General features: G+C 38.6%; 1 protein-coding gene across 1 annotated transcript; it reads left to right on the top strand.

Annotated features, from left to right (window-relative positions):
- The first annotated feature begins 2,181 nt into the window (after nucleotides 1-2,181).
- LOC131157487 (cysteine-rich receptor-like protein kinase 10) lies at nucleotides 2,182-16,326 on the top strand. Its single transcript, XM_058111683.1, has 7 exons — nucleotides 2,182-3,307; nucleotides 4,004-4,135; nucleotides 13,317-13,480; nucleotides 14,395-14,605; nucleotides 15,255-15,492; nucleotides 15,605-15,755; nucleotides 15,856-16,326. The coding sequence occupies exons 1-7, from the start codon at nucleotides 2,221-2,223 to the stop codon at nucleotides 16,162-16,164; spliced, it is 2,292 nt and encodes a 763-aa protein (XP_057967666.1). The 5' UTR covers nucleotides 2,182-2,220; the 3' UTR covers nucleotides 16,165-16,326.
- The last annotated feature ends 1,305 nt before the right edge of the window (nucleotides 16,327-17,631 follow it).

The raw sequence follows: 17,631 nt of genomic DNA, 5'->3' as shown, positions 1-17,631 counted from the left end.
CCTTTGAAGTAATTTCTTGGTCTTGAGATTGCTCGTTCCACAAAAGGTATTGCGATTTCACAAAGGAAGTATGCTTTTGAAATATTGTCTGATTTTGGGCATTTAACATGCAAACCAGCTTCATTTCCTATGGACCATAACTTGAGATTATCTAAACCAGAAGGAGAGCCTCTCTTAGATCCACTTTGTTACAGAAGATTAGTGGGAAGACTTCTCTACTTGACAATTACGAGGCCTGATTTATCATTTTCTATTCAAATATTAAGTCAATATGTTGCAAATCCTACTGAAACTCATTAGGCTGCTGCTCATCGTGTTTTGAGATACATTAAAAGCAATCCTGGTCAAGGGTTATATTTTCTATCAGAAAATGATTTTTAGTTGAAAGCATTTTGTGATGCAGATTGGGTTGCATATAGAGATACTAGAAAACCCATCACTAGTTTTTGTATGTTTTTTGGACAATCCCTCATTTCATGGAAATCCAAGAAGCAAAATACAGTGTCTAGGTCTACAACAGAGGTTGATTATCGTGTCATCGCAATGACTACATATGAAATTACTTGGCTACAACTTTTATTGAACGATTTACTTGTCTCTCATTCTAAACCAACTGTGCTTTATTTATTTATTTATTTTTTTGATAGTGAGGCTGCCTTGCATATAGCCGCCAACCTAGTTTTTCATGAGCGTACAAAACATATTGACATTGATTGTCATATTGTAAGAAAAATTGTTGGCCGACACTATGAAAGCTTTACATGTTTCTTCCGCTGGTCAGTTAGCTGATATTTTGACGAAACCCCTTGGTTACAATCTTTTCTCTAATATTCTTTCCAAGATGTATGTTATAAATATTTACACTCCATCTTGAGGGGGAGTATTAAATTTATGCTGTCTTCAGCTTTGGGACTCAAACCGTCGACGGTTACAATGGAATTTATCGACGATTTGCTCTTTGCCTCAAACCGTTACACAAACCATCGATGGTTACAAGCGAATTTATCGACAGTTTATTTTTTGTCTAAAACCGTCTACGATTTGTCCTGTCATAGTCGATGGTTTCCTCCTAGTTTTCAGCATCAATTCTCTTGTTAAATTAACAGTTATTTATTTAGTTAGTTAAGACTCCTATTTGTTTGATGTTAGAGATTTGAATTTTCTTTGAAGATTTAATTTTCTTTCTTTGTTTTACTACAATATATTCTTTCTTCTGTCAAGAAGGAGGCACGGATCTTTAGAATTTTCTGGTGATGAGCGAAGAGAAACAAAATAGAGAAAGAAAAAGAAAAAGAGGGGGAGAAATTCTTTTTCCCTCGTAAGACCATTGGTTGCTGGTTTGGCACTGAAAATTGCAATCAGGAAGTAAAACACAAAGCAACTTTTTGTCTTCTTTACAAAAAACAGAGGAAACTTCAAAACCCGAACATTGCAGGGGTCAAAACATCGTCGATGGTGAACTCTCTGTGTTCTCACATAACTCTTTTTTGGGGGAACTTGAGTTGTGATAGTCAAGCTGAAACTCTAGCTGCTACACATAAAAAGCATCAGTCACATAAATACTTCTAATGGAGACACGGATCGGCTTTGGCTGGTTCAACTTCCTCCTTTGATCTTCAATTTCAAACTGAATCTCCCATTTTCTTCGCTCTTGACCAAAGTTTTCATTTACAACAGTTCGACGCCATCGTCAATCTCCATTTACGTTTTTTTTTTGAAAAGTATTATTATGTCAGCCTGCTTTTTGAATTGGCCCTTCTGTTTCCATTTTCCATCGATGCTCGAAAGTGATGTTTAGATTTGGGAAGATTTGCTTCTTCCTTGATCATTTTCCCCCGTGATTTGATATTTAGTTCAAAATTTGAAGCGTTAAATTTGGAGAATTATGTTGCTAACCATGCAGTTTGCACAGTTTAATACTAGAATTCTAGGAAGTTTTCTAGAGAAAAAGAAGGAAAAAAAAAAAAAATCTTCGGAAGTTTGGTGTACGAACTAAAAATCGTATACGCTGACCCAAAAACAAATGAGAATCTACGATTGAGCAGACCAAAACAAGGTTTGAATTTAATCATCCATATCGATCCAAAAGCCAATGAAGATTGATGATTGAACACGTCAAGGCAAGATTTTTCCAACGTGATTGTGGTTTTATTCAGACGCACGTGGAGGCATTCGCTGAATGTCCATAACCAGATATGTTTTGACAGGAGATGAACAAAGATGGAACACTTTCCCAAAACCTTTATCCTTCTTCTCCTGCTCTCCCTCTCATTTAAATTGCACCCTTCAAAGGCACAAACATGGATCAAAGCCGGTTACTGGTACTCGACCAGTAATTTTCCTTTCTCCGACCTCAATTCTGCTCTCTTCAGCCACCTTCTCTGCAGTTTTGCTTATCTCAACTCTTCAAACTATCACCTCTCCATCCGCTCATCTGATGAACAGCAGTTCTCCTCCTTTACCAATGTTGTCAAGCGTAAAAATCCGTCAGTCACCACTCTTTTGTCCATCTGGACAGGAACTGTGGACTCTGCAGTCTTTTCTTCAATGATTAGCCAACCCCTTTACAGAAAATCCTTCATTGAGTCTTCAATAAGAACTGCAAGACTTTACAGCTTTCATGGCCTAGACCTCAGAGGGGTGTTGCCGACCACAGCTGCCAACATGACTAACTTAGGAATCCTCTTCTATGAGTGGCAAGATGCTGTGGATTCTGAGTCAAGAATATCTGGCAAGACAAAACTAATCCTGACAATGGCTGTTCATTACTTGCCAACTGTTAACTCTTTTAGTTATCCGATCGAATCGATTCAGAAGAACTTGGATTGGATACATATTGTAGCATATGATTACTATTTGCCTTCAAGAGATAATTTCACAGGTGCCCATGCTGCTCTGTATGATACGTCTAGTCAGGTTAACACCGATTTTGGTGTAAAGGAATGGATAAGTAGGGGATTATCACCAAAGAAGCTGGTTTTGGGTTTGCCATTCCATGGCTATGCATGGAGACTTGCGAACTCCAAAGACGATGATCTTGGTGCACTTGCATCGGGTCCAGGTATTACACAAGATGGATTCGTTGCCTATGCATTAATCAAATTGATTGTTCGAACATATCAAGCTCGTCCAGTATACAACTCTACTTATGTAGAAAATTTTTGCAAGATAGGATCAATTTGGATTGGTTATGATGATGTGGAGGCCATAAGAACTAAAGTTTCTTATGCAAAGCAGAAAGGTTTGCTCGGTTACCATGTGTTTCGAGTCCCCAATGACGACAATTGGGTGCTTTCTCGGGCCGCCGGTGGGTTATAATTCTTCGGTGATCAGTATTTCATTTTTTAATTTTCCCCCTTTCCTAATGTAAATAAGTGGTCAGGCAGGCATATTTTACTCAATGGGTCTTTCTTTTCATATGCTATATTTAAGTGTGTAAAGCCTTCTCTGTCCATAGTGCTGCCTTCTTCACCATCAAATTGGATTTTTAGGCTGAGAGTAGTATTGCGGAGATTGAAGGCAATTGAGGATCAAGACATTTTTGGTCTCAAGAAATTTATCATTATCGTACCTTTAGCTCATTGAAATTAACTTTTAGACTCTCAAAGCTTTTAAACTCTCAAAGCAACCTCATACTGTTGATTTCTTAACAAAACTGAAGCAACTAATTTTGACAAAATCTGAGTTTGGCTCTTAACTTTATCAAACCCTCATAGTTATGGCATGTTTCTTTTTTTCTTTTTTTTTTTTTTTTTTTATTGGAATGAAGATTCTTCTCTTCATGGAACTTAGCTGACTTTTCATGAAATGTACTGCATTATATGCTAGCAATGGGAGGTTATCACATAGAGTGACTAAAAATGGAAGAGATTGGAGTTTACAACATCGATTGATATATTAGTAAACCAACTAGCGTATAATATGATTGTTTTACTTGAGAAATTCCTGATATAAGTCTGTATTATCTATATTACTCGCTAATTATCATGAACTATGGTTACAGCTCAAGTTGAAGGTAAACAGCCTCAAAACAAGCACCGATTGTTGGTAATTATTGTGCTATCAGTTGCTATGGGTATTCTGCTTCCATGCCTCACGATGTTTTACCTACGACGGAGACTGCTCAAATCCAAAGGTGCTTTTCTAAAAGTTATGTATTTTGCCATCTATTTCATGAAAAATGAGTAGAATTCCTAATTTATATGTGTTGTGATATGTGACTCACACTCTGAGTGGAAGATATGCACAAAGAAAAAACATGATGGAAATCAGGGTGCAACAAGGGAAACCGTCGATGGTAGCTTTCTAACCATCGACATTTTGAAGCAGTGTTTGAGAGATTATACTCTTTGTCTGAAACTGTCAATGGTTTGGCCCAAATTGTTGAAAGTTTGGCTCAGGAAATCCAAGGCATATTTCAAATTTTGAATAACGGACATTAATTTGGTTGGGATTTGGAGGGAAAACCTCCAAGAATTCTATTTATATGTCATTTGTGATGTATTTGTAGAAGATGATTGTATATGGTTGATGTATTGTTCATGTCCTTTGGATAAGAAGATAGTAAATTGTTATTGTTTGCTCCTGTAGTTGTAGACTTTGCCGAACCATGTAATTCCTTGTGTGTTGTGTTGTTATTGCTTTCATATATTTTTTGTGGATTGTTTCTGTATTTTCATCATTAAGTGTTGTGTGTGTTTGATCCAACATTTTTCTGTGCAATTCGTTTTTCACAGAAAATTAGTATCAGAGCATTGTTATAACGATCTCTGGAACTTCATCTGCAAAATTTGATGTCGTCAAGTTTGATGGAACTAAAAATTTAGGTTTATGTCAGAGAAGGGTGAAAGATCTCTTGGTGCTGTAAGGTATGGTGAAGGCCTTATACGAAATTCAACTATTTAACATGGATGAAGCAAGTTGGAATGAATTGGAGGCAAATGCAGTGTCAACAATCCGGCTTTGTTTGGCTGATGATGTGTTGTATCATGTCATGGATGAGGTTTATCCGATAGCAGTTTGGAGAAAACTGGAAAGCCAATATATGTCTAAGGGTTCATCAAAATCTGCAAATGTAGTGGAAGGAGACTCAGGGAGTAGTGATGGTGATATGTTATATGTTTCATCGGGTTCTAAGTGCCTCACGGATTCTTAGATCCTAGATTCCAGATGCTCTTATCACATAACATCAAATAGAAAGTGGTTCAACACTTATAGGTCAATTAATATTGGTTCTGTTTTGATGGGAAATGATATTTCATGCAAAATAATAGGTATTAGAAATGTAAAATTCAAAATATATGTTGGTGTTTTGAGAACCTTATGTGATGTAAGACATGTATTGGATCTACGGAAGAATGTAATTTCATTGGACACTTTAAACTGTAACGGATATGGTTACAAGTCTGAAGTGGGGTAATGAAAGTGTGTGAAGGTGATTTGATGGTGATAAAAGGACAAAAATTAAGGGGAAATGTCTATGCACTGCAGGGTATCACAGTTGTAGGTGGAGCTGCAGTTGTAGAATCTAAGTCAGATGTTCTGTGGCATATGAGGTTAGGGCATATGGGTGACTACATTTATTCAAATGTTTGGGGACCGATGAGGATAGCGTCACGGGGTGGACATATGTATTTTGTGGGTTTTTCACGAAAGATCTTGGTGTATGTCATGCGGTACAAGTCAAAGGTGTTTGCCAGGTTTAACTTGTGGTTGACTTGGAAAACCAAACCGAGAGAGAGATCCTTAGGTTAGACATTGGGACAGAGTATGCTGGTTCAGTTCAAGGAGTTTTGTGACTAAGGAACATTATATGTAGGGCTTACACGAAACTTCTTGGTGAAGTCAGTGAGTATGACACATTTCCCGTTTGACCGATTGCCAAAGGTATCACTAGATGGGAGAGTTGCAGGAGAATTGTGGACAAATTTTGCGGTGGACTACTCGGATTTGAGTGGATGTCCACAGGTGCACATTTCTAGTGAGGTGAGATCTAGGCTTGGTGTAATGTTCAGACAGTACATCTTTATGGGGTATAAGAAAGGTGAATTCAAGCTGGGTGATCCAATGGCAAATAAGACGGTGATCAATGGAGACATGGTTTTTGGTGAGAAAGTCATAGGGTAGCGTACTCAGGTAAAGGAAGAGAAATAGATGTCAAAAAACTTTAGCAGCAATGAACATGTGGTTTAGGTGTAGTTAGATACTTAGGGTAGAAATGTAGGAAGTTCTATCTCGGGTCAACAGTATCACAGTATAGATTGCAGTAGAAATGGGCATGTGACACAGGTGGAGCTACAAACTCAGGGCAGAGATGACATTGTTCATATTGCAGGGAGTTTTAGTTCGGGAGACCAGCAGGATTACAGTGGGCCCAGGTGCACTATCAAACCACCACTTAGGTATAAATTTGACGTTATGATATTTTATGCATTCATAACTAACAGTAAGGTTTATACTATTTTTCAAGATGCAGTGCACAACAAAGGGAAAAATAGATGGATGAGTGTTATGGTGGAGGAAACGAAGTTACTACATATGAACCAAATGTGGGAGTCGGTGGAACTTCCAGGATGGAAGAGGGTGGTAGGATGCAAGAGAGTGATGTATCTGTTGTTTGTTATTGGCTGGGAAGACTTTGACTGAGGCTAATCAATTGGGAACTCTGTTGACAAGTGTATTTAAAATGAAGGTTTTGGGTACGACTAAGAAGGGTCTTGGTTTGAAGATTCGCATGGACAGAGCTGTAGGGAGATTGGGGTTATCTCAGGGTGGCTTTGTGGATAGAGCTACAGGGAGATTGATGTTATCTCAGGGTGACTTTGTGGAAAAAATGGCTGGGAGACTTTGTTTGTTGTCTCAAGGTGGTTTTGTGGAGAATCAATGTAAAATGTCTACCGCTTGGTACCCATGGATAGACGGTGATCTCTAGGATATGTCAAAGTTCCCCTATGCTGGTGTAATGAGATGTTTTGGTAGGCAACAGAGTGGTTCGTAAGTTGTGAAATTTGTTGTCAAAGATGCTAGAGATGGAGCCAGAAACACAGCTGGAGACACGTTGAGATGAGTCAGAAAACGTGTGAATTTATTCTCCATTTATCTTTTGATTATAAACTTCCAATCTGTGATTAATTTGTATTGATTCACATTCAATTACAATGTAAAATCCAAGCCTATATTAAGAGGCTGTGGAAAGTGATATTTTATATAATACAATAGCATAGCATAGCACAGTGCAGAGAGAGTTGAGGGGAAGAAGGGAGGAAGAAAGAGAGAGAGAGAGAGAGAATTGTAACATTTTCCGGAGAGTTATTGAATAGTTGGTGTGTACTCCGTGGACGTAGGTCGCTCTTGACCGAACCACATAAATTTCTTGGTGTCACTTTCTTCTGGATGCTCACAGGGTCCTAACAAGTGGTATCAGAGCCCGGTTGGAGCAGAAAAGCCAGATCGGAAGTGATCCCGAAATTCAGAGCTCTGTCCAATAGATCAAAACTGTGTTTTGAGGTCACCATCATATTCTTCTTGCCGAGACAAAGAGAAGCGTGCCCGCCGGAGCTCAAACGGAGTTTAGAAAAGCCTGCACACGCCACCACGCGCGTTGCCAGAGCAAGACGCCTCTTCACGTGCTGGCGAACATCTCCTCACACGCTGCACGCACTGCATACGTCATCTTCACCCGTGCCACCTCTACTCGACCCGAAGAGAACTCGACCCGACCCTACAGGTGACTCAGATTCGGGTGAACCCGAGATCCAGTTCCTGACCCGGGTTTGACCTCAATGCCACGTTAGCGCGTATACTGCGCACGCGCCAGCAGGGCCACGTTAGCAGGAGTGCCACATGGTAGAGGCACCATGTCAGCAGGCGCTGCCACGTCATCAAGTGGGTCCCACTGCCACGTCAGCGCCACGTCATCAATTTGACCAAGTTTGACTAAAAAGTTTGACTGAGCTTTTCGGGGTCATTTTGGGTCTGTTTTTCGAGCGACTAGAACCATTTCTAGGGTTTTCGATCGTTCCAGATCCATCTGTGCTATCCATTTGAGCTAATTCCATCTCTAGATTAGCAAATCGAAATGTCAAATGAAAAGAACTCAAAAATTGAAATGTTTAACGGGAACAATTTCGGTTTCTGGAAAATGCAGGTAGAAGACTATTTGTTTGGGAAGGAATTATACTTACCATTAAAGGGTAAGCCAACATCCATAAACGAGGACGAGTGGGAGTTGCTTGATAGAAAAGCCCTCGGAGCCATCAGAATGATGTTGTCGAAATCTGTGGCGTTCAATATCAAGCATATAACATCCACCAAGTCTCTGATGGATGCACTCTCAAATATGTACGAGCAGCCTTCAGCCGCAAACAAGGTACATCTCAGGAAAAGACTATTTACGATGAATATGTCTGCAGGTGAGAGTTTCAGCAGGCATCTGAATAACTTCAATGAGTTGTCTGATCAACTCGCCTCAGTCAGGATAACGTTTGATGATGAGATTCGGGCTCTACTGATTCTCAGTCAGCTGTTTGAAAATTGGAATGGCGTCGTCACTGCCATCAGTAGCTCCGCAGGAAAATCGAAGCTTGTATACGATGAGGTCGTTAGCATGATTTTGACGGAGGAAATAAGAATGCAGCCGAACCATAGCTCCAATTCGAGTTTAGCCTTGAACATGGAGAATTGAGGCAGGGGAAACAGGCATGGACGATCAAACAACCGCAGCAGATCTAGGCCCAAGCGGTCTCAATCCGGAAATCCCAAAGGTACTCAGGACACAAGTTCCCAGAGCACTAAAGTTATTGAGTGCTAGAACTGTGGAAAGACTGGTCATTACAGGAACCAATGCAGGAGTCAGAAGAAAGAATTCGAGACAAGGGCAAAGACAGAAGCAAATATTGCTTCTGAGAATGATGAGATGTTAATCTGCTATTTGGAGAGCAAGCAGGAGTCTTGGGTCATAGACTCCGAAGCCTCATTTCATGCCACATGCTGCAGAGATTGCCTGGAGGGATATACATAAGGTAATTTCGGTAAAGTTTATTTGGGCAATGATCAACCTTGCGACGTAACCGGCAAGGGAGTTGTGAAGATAAATATAAACGGGTCAGTATGGAAGCTGAAGGATGTTAGGTATACCTGAGGAAGAATTTGATCTCAGTCGGTCAATTGGCAGATGAAGGCTATAACACATCTTTCATGGGTGATGAATGGAAGATTTCGAAGGGTGCATTGACAATTGCTCGAGGTAAGAAAAGTGGTACTCTTTATATAACTCCTAATACATGTTTGTCTATTACAGTTGCTACAAAAAATGATGATAGCAACTTATGGCATCAACGACTCGGACACCTAAGTGAGAAGGGACTCAAGGTAATGCACTCAAAGGGTAAGTTGAGTGATTTACAGTTGGTGCAGATTGACACATGTGAGGATTGCATATTTGGGAAACAGAAGAGAGTTAGTTTCCAGACAAATATCAGTACCCCGAAGAAAGAAAGACTTGAGCTAGTCCATTCAGATGTATGGGGACCAACAACCATTTTGTCTATAAGAGGAAAGCATTACTTCGTCACGTTTATTGATGATCATTCACGGAAGGTATGGGTTTACTTCCTGAAGTATAAATCTGATGTTTTTAATGCTTTTAGAATTTGGAAAGCGATGGTAGAAAACGAAACTGGTTTGAAAATCAAAAAGCTGAGAACAGATAACGGTGGAGAGTATGTTGACACCGAGTTCAAGAAATTCTGCTATGAGCATGGCATCAGAATGGAAAGAACTGTGCCAGGTACACCTCAACACAACGGTGTAGCAGAGCGGATGAATAGAACGTTGACAGAGAAAGCCAGAAGCATGGTATGCAGTCAGGCCTGCCAAAAATGTTTTGGGCAGAACCAGTCAACACAGCAGCTTATTTGATCAATAGAAGTCCTTCAGTACCATTGGACTACAGTCTACCTGAAGAAGTTTGGAGTAACAAAGAGGTAAGACTTTCACATTTGAAAGTTTTTGGTTGTGTCGTATATGTACATGATCATGTCAGGAATAAGCTGGATCCGAAATCCCGGAAATGAATTTTCATCGGTTATGGTGGAGATGAATTTGGATATCGCATTTGGGATAATGAAAACAAAAGGGTGATCAGAAGCAGAGATGTGATTTTTGATGAAAAGATGATATACAAGGATAGACACACAACTGAGTCTGAAACAACCTTTGTAGATGTGGATGACGTTTTAGAAGGTGTAAGGACACGTCAGAAGAACATAGAAAATCCTCAGCAAACTACCGAGATTCCTCAGTCAGAGGAACATGTGGAGCAGATTGTTGCACCACCACCTCCTACTCCAGCACCAGAAATTAGGAGATCTTCTCGGCAGCACATACCAAACAGGAGGTATGTAAACTATTTACTTCTTATAGATGGAGGAGAACCTGAATGTTATGTTGCAGCATGTCAGGCAGGAGATGCGAGCAAGTGGGAGCATGTAATGATGGACGAGATAAAGTCTCTTAACTCCAACAAAACATGGGAACTAGCTAAGTTGCCCAATGAAAAGAAGGCTTTTCACAACAAATGGGTTTATAGAATCAAAAAGGAGCATGACAGCTCCAGGAGGTACAAGGCTCGGTTGGTAGTTAAAGGCTTCGAGCATAAGGAAGGAATTGACTACACCGACATTTTTGCACCAGTTGTGAAGCTAACAACCATCAGATCTGTTCTGAGTATTGTTGCCTTAGAGGGTTTACATCTTGAACAGTTAGATGTGAAGACGGTGTTTCTTCACGGTGATCTTGATGAGGAAATCTATATGCATCAACCAGAAGGATTCTCAGAGAAAGGTAGAGAGAATCTGGTGTGCAGGTTGAAGAAGAGCTTGTACGGTTTCAAACAAGCTCCAAGACAATGGTACCAGAAATTTGACGGCTTTATGCACAAGAATGATTTTATAAAGTGTAACACCGACCACTGTTGCTACTTCAAGAGGTATCAGTATAGCTATATCATTCTGTTGTTATATGTGGATGACATGTTGATCGCAGGACCAGATATAGAAGAGATCAGAAAATTGAAGCAGCAATTGTCAATGGAATTTGACATGAAGGACTTAGGCTCAGCGAAAAAGATACTTGGGATGTGAATCTCCAGAGATAAGCGACAGGGAATATTGCAGTTATCTCAGTCGGAGTACATTAGCCGTGTTCTACAAAGGTTTAACATGAGCAACGCCAAAGCAGTAAATACACCTTTGGCAGGACACTTTCGCCTCTCCAAGGATCAGGTTCCCCAGACAAATGAAGAGAAGGACTTCATGGCTAAGGTTCCTTATGCCTCAGCCATTGGAAGTCTCATGTACGCCATGGTTTGTACCAGACCGGACATTGGCCAAGTAGTGGGAGCAGTCAGTAGATTCATGTCTAATCCAGGGAAGACTCACTGGGAAGCAGTGAAGTGGATCTTCAGGTACCTCAGAGGCACTATTGATAAGTGCTTATGTTTTGGAAAAGGAGACTTTAAAGTCAAAGGATATGTAGATGCCGATTTTGCTGGTGAAATAGATCACCGCAGGAGCACCACCGGATACGTGTTAACTGTTGGCACAATAGCTGTTAGTTGGACGTCGCAGATACAAAAGATTGTTGCCTTATCTACTACAGAAGCTGAGTATGTAGCAGTGACAGAAGCTAGTAAAGAGATGATTTGGCTTCAGGGTTTGTTAACGGAGCTTAGATTAAAGCAGGAAAGGAATGTTTTGTGCAGTCACAGTCAGAGTGCGATACATATGGCAAAGAATTTAGCATTTCATTCCAGAACTAAGCATATTGGATTGCGTTACCACTTCGTCAGATCTCTGATAGAGGACGGTGTGTTGATACTTGAAAAAATCCACGGTAACAAAAATCTGGCAGATATGTTAACTAAAGTGGTGACTACAGAGAAGCTGAAGTTGTGTTCAACTTCAGTTGGTCTTCATGCTTGAAGACACATATTATGAGCACATCATTTATTCATGATACTCTGGTTAAGAAGGTGTCTCTGTCTCCAAGTGGGAGATTGTTAGAGATGGAGCCAGAAACACAGTTGGAGACACGTTGAGATGAGTCAGAAAACGTGAGAATTTATTCTCCATTTATCTCTTGATTATAAACTTCCAATCTGTGATTAATTTGTATTGATTCACATTCAATTACAATATAAAATCCAAGCCTATATAAAGAGGCTGTGGAAAGTGATATTTTATATAATACAATAGCACAGCATAGCACAGTGTAGAGAGAGCACAGAGAGTGCAGAGAGAGCTGAGAGGAAGAATGGAGGAAGAGAGAGAGAGAGAGAGAATTGTAACATTTTCCGGCGAGTTATTGAATAGTTGGTGTGTACTCCGTGGACGTACGTCGTTCTTGACCGAACCACGTAAATTTCTTGGTGTCACTTTCTTCTGGATGCTCACAGGGTCCTAACAAAAGACTATGCAGAGAACTTTGATGAGACAAGGTTTACAACAGAGTTTATGTTTACTATTGTGGGAAGACCTACTTGTTGGAAGTCCAGGGTACAGTCTCCGGGTGTAACATCTACAACTGAATTGGGGTTCATGGTAGAAGCCAAAGCTGCCACGGACAAGTAAAGCATTGCTTGGACTTGGTTTTTGTCTCCAGCTGCTAGACGGGAGGCTGTCCCAACCTAATGTCCCAAGGTCAAGGTGGATCAGCGGGTTCATGTTTTCAATTTCTCCAAAGGAGCGTATGTTCTCTAAGGTGGAGATTGTTGTGATATGTAGCTCACATACTGAGTGGAAGGCATACACAAAGAGAAAATATGATGGAAATCAGGGTGTAGCAGGGGAAACCGTTGACCTTAGCTCTCTATTCATTGACGGTTTGGAGTAGTGCTTAAGGGATATACTCTCTGCCTGAAATCAAATCCTAGCGCAGATTTCAAATTTTGAATACGGGACATTAAGTTGGTTGGGGTTTGGAGGGAAAACCTTCAAGAACTCTATTTATATGTCATTTATGATTTATTTGTCGAAGATGGCTATACATGGTTGATGTATTGTTCATGTCCTTTGGACAAGAAGATAGTAAATTGTTGCCATTTGCTCCCGTGGATGTAAGCTTTGCCGAATCATGTAATTCCTTGTGTATTGTGTTGTTATTGCTTTCATTTATTTGCTGTGGATTGTTTCTGTATTCTCATCAATAAGTGCTGCGTGTGTTTGATCCAATATTCTGGTGTGCAATTCGTTTTTCACAACTGTATGTAATGCAGACACTAGCATTTCTCCTTGTGTTCTTTCCCTCTGTCTTTATAGGAATAATGGCTATTGATGAGGAATGGTTGGGACCTTTGGAAAATCCTGATAGCAATGATGATTCTCGTCTTCAAGCTTTTAGCTTTGCTATCATTGAAGCTGCAACAAATAACTTTTCAATTGACAATAAGCTTGGGGAGGGTGGATATGGATCTGTTTACAAGGTAATGTTTGGTTTTCAGACCATATTATTATTTTTTTTTGGGGAGTGTATGTATCGCACATTTTTTATATTTCTGGAATAAGTCAAATAATTGCAATAACTCAGTTAAGGACATTGGAGAAATTTCTATGAAGTGCCTAAGTATGTAGAAGCTATGGCAGTAACTAACGGAAATTGGAGTAATCTCTATAAGATGATGAGAATTTATATGATCTTGATTCTATTAGTCTATGTACTTTATTCAAAATGATACACCTTTGAGTTTTTTGGCAACTTCTATCATTAAGGGACCTTAGCTGTGAACTTATTATACTTGTAAATTTTCTGGCACTTTTGTAAGCACCTATTAAATTTTAAGTAATGGATGCGGTCAATTGCAAACTATTTTTACTGTTTGCACGAACCTTTGATTTGATTTTATTTGTGCAAGTTTCCTGTTACTAAATCTACATGTACCAAACTAAATTGTATTTTGATGTTTTCTCTAAGGCTCTAAGGTAACTACATGAGTAAAATAATTTTCGTTTCTTTGAGAAATTGGCTGAATTCCTCTCCACAAAGACCCCAGTGTTCCTATTTTTCATTTCTCCAACTATTACTTTGATTAATTATTTCACTAGAAACTTCATTTTCAGTTTCTATATGCATCGTTTTCTATAAGACAGTTTGGTGGTTTACTATTCCACAAACCCTGGAGTATATTAGAATTTTGAACATGCAGACGTCAATTGGTTTGCAACAAATTGATTGTTAGCAGAGTATAGATGCGATAATGATGAAAGTATTGGTACATCATCTACTAGGAAAGGGTGGGTGTGGGGGGAATTATTGCATCTAAATAAGCCATCAAAATCACTAAAGTATATCAAGTATTTTGCAGCAAATACAAACAATGGGTCTCCCTTTCTTTTCCAGGGAAAATTACACGAGGGGTGTGAAATAGCGGTGAAGAGGCTGTCAAAAACTTCAGCACAAGGGCTGGAGGAGTTCAAAAAGGAGGTTACCCTAGCTGCGAAACTACAGCATGTCAATCTAGTTAGAGTTCTGGATTTTTGCATTGAAAGGGAAGAAAAGATGCTGATCTATGAGTATATGCCAAACAAAAGCTTGGATTTCTACCTTCATGGTATGCAATCTCTAATGCTTTCAATTTTAGTTATATGAGCAAATTATGACAACATGACCAGCTTGAGACATGGAAATGGAGCCTTGGATTTTGAATCCTGGGTTCTCACAAAACTCAATATTATTTCAAATTGTGTTTTGTCAAATCCTTCACAATTCCAAATGCAAGGCTTCAGTTCCATTCCTAAATGCCGCATTGTGTCATTCAACATTTTTGAGCTTCTTTGTTGTTTTACTGGTTGGTAGGTGGCAAGTGATATTTCTTGGGAGTGAGTTTAGAACAGCCCTGTTTTAAATGCTGGCACAGAAAATGGTGCTTTCTAGAAAGGACTCCTTAGACTAGAGAATATAACAAGGATTGCTGGAAATTATGTCTATTATTTTTTGCAGTATCTTTTGTTAACTAATCAAATCCTTCTCACCATAGTGCAAGAGGCTCTATGCTTCACCCTATGAGACAAAATTGTGAGTAGCCCCAGTATTTATGATAGCATGGATGCCTCTCGAATGCATTGAGAAACTGTATCACACCTGTCCTCTAGGTTCCTCCTCATCCTCGTCTTGCCCTTGTTCCCTTTCTCTTTGGTAGATGTTAGTCAACAACTTAAGAAAGCAATTGTTAGTTCATCAATGTAATTAATTTCATGCAGATCCCATCAGAGGTAAATTGCTAGATTGGAAAAAGCGTGTTCAAATCATTGAGGGGATTATTCATGGGCTTTTATATCTCCAAGAGTACTCAAGGTTCACAATAATTCACAGAGATTTGAAAGCTAGCAACATTTTACTGGACAGTGAGATGAAGCCCAAGATATCAGATTTTGGTTTGGCCAGAATTTTCCGGAAGGATGAACACGAAGCAAACACAGGTCGAATTGTTGGAACATAGTAAGTTACTGCCTCCTAAAGCTGTTTCCTTGAACATGTTTTAATTGTTGGGGCTATTTTGCTTTCTGATTTTTATTGTCCTCTAAAAAATTTTTGGATTAACAAAATGCAGCGGGTATGTTCCTCCTGAGTATGTGAAAAGAGGTATATACTTTACAAAATATGACATTTATAGCTTCGGAGTTCTACTTCTGCTAATCATAAGTGGCAAGAGGAATGCGTGCTCCTACGGCCTGTTCAAGAACATGAACCTCCTAGAATATGTAAGTTAATTTGACAAGCTGCATTTCCCATGACCGATTGCAGGAGTCTAAATTTTTGCATGTGAACTAAAACTAGGGATGAAAACGAATTATATTTCAGGCATACGAGCTGTGGAAAGATGGCAATGGCATGGCGGTCATGGATCCGTCATTGGATGATTCAACCTCATCATGTAAACTCCTAAAATGCTTGCAAGTAGCTTTGTTGTGTGTTCAGGAGAAAGGGAAGGACAGACCATCCATGTCGGAAGTATATTCAATGCTCAAAAATGAAACTGCAGCCATCAATACGCCTAGAAGGCCTGCTTTTTCAACAAGGACAGGTGAAGAAGATAGGGAAGACGCGCCTTCCTCCCAGCTAGAAATATGTTCAAATGATGGCTCCATCACTCAACCTGAACCTCGGTGACTCTTTTATCTGTATAAGAATTTTACTGTTAAGATTTACTATCTTGCTTTGCCTTATTGTTTTTGCTTATTGAATGATGTATAGTTTAGTACGTATGAATGGAAAGGAATCAAGAGGAATGGATCAACAAATCAATTTTCATTCAATTTCTTTTTCATCTCATTACATTGCGCAAACCAAACATGCTATTAGTTTGGCTGCTCTAACTCTTACATCACTATGCCGAGACGACAATTGTCGAAGATTGAATTTTAGCAAGAGAGAAAGAAATCGATAGAACAAGTAGCTTTAGTCGAAGTATGCACAGAATTTTGTTGTTGGAAGAAATAGAATTTAAGGACAAAGTACGTATTAAAATTCCAATTTTCGGGACCTCTGATTATTAGAAAAAAGCATAAATAATGAACCACAAGTAACACACCAAATTAATTTTGACTGCCTATTGATTATTTACCAGTAACAGAAGAATATTTCCATCTCTATGGTGCATGATAACTAATGAATTTCCTATTTTTCTATTCCCACAAATATTTTCATAAAATATTTTTATTTCAAACCCTAGATTTTATGACAATTTTAATGTGCATAATATATATTCTTCTTATTGGAAAATATTTTTACTAGGATAATTTTTCCTATATCAAGCACACTTCTTCATAAAGTGGGTTTTGGATCCTCTTCATTAAGAATTTCAATGGGAAAAGGAAAGAAAAGGAAAATGAGAAGTAAACTCATTTTTCATTATATATATTTTTGTATTAAATATTACTAAAAATTAAAGTTTGTTTTAATATAATTAAAAATTGAGAAAAATCAACCGTTAATAGTATTTAAAATCAAATTTTATTCATAATTAACGTAGTGTTTTGAGTTAGGGCATGGATTTTGAGTTTTAAATTTAGATTTATGTTTGGATAAAAATAGTACAAATTTATATTAAATTTAATTCAAATTTACATAAATTTAAATTCAAGATTAAATTCAAGCTCTCAAATACAAGGTGTCAGGGTCCTTTAGGCTCATTTGGAACTTGAAAAATGCAAAGAAAAGAGGAGGAAAATTTGAAGGAATCCAACCTTTTTTATGTTTGGTTACCAAGGAAAGTGAAAAAAAAGATAAAAAAGTAAATCGTAATATTTTTAATGATTTTTTTAAATTTTTACAGCTACAAAGGTTGATGCTAATTAAAATAAAAATTTATTGTGCACAAAAATAGGAGGATAGAAAACATTGACATCTTTTGAGGCTAGACAAAAAAAGATGCAAATTTTCCTCGAGATTTAAAAAATTATAAGAACCTTAAATAAGGCTTGACAAAAGTTGCTATTTCCCTAGATTTTAAAATTTCCACAAACTTCACCTAACATTTGATTTTTAGGATACACATACGTATTCATGTGTTTGTCTTTTTGTCAAATATAAGCGGGGATATACGTGTCTTTTTACCAAAACTTAGAGAAGGTTCGT

Source organism: Malania oleifera, chromosome 6, assembly GCF_029873635.1.
Source record: "Malania oleifera isolate guangnan ecotype guangnan chromosome 6, ASM2987363v1, whole genome shotgun sequence".
Classification (NCBI taxonomy): Eukaryota; Viridiplantae; Streptophyta; class Magnoliopsida; order Santalales; family Ximeniaceae; genus Malania; species Malania oleifera.
The sequence above is the reverse complement of the archived record's forward strand: the minus strand, read 5'-3'. Positions and strand labels throughout refer to the sequence as shown.

Coding starts and splice junctions, on each gene's coding strand:
- LOC131157487 (XM_058111683.1), top strand. CDS start 2,221: ATGGAACACTTTCCCAAAACCTTTATCCTTCTTCTCCTGCTCTCCCTC. Junction 15,493..15,604: donor GGTCGAATTGTTGGAACATA/GTAAGTTACTGC, acceptor AACAAAATGCAG/CGGGTATGTTCCTCCTGAGT. Junction 15,756..15,855: donor ACATGAACCTCCTAGAATAT/GTAAGTTAATTT, acceptor ATTATATTTCAG/GCATACGAGCTGTGGAAAGA.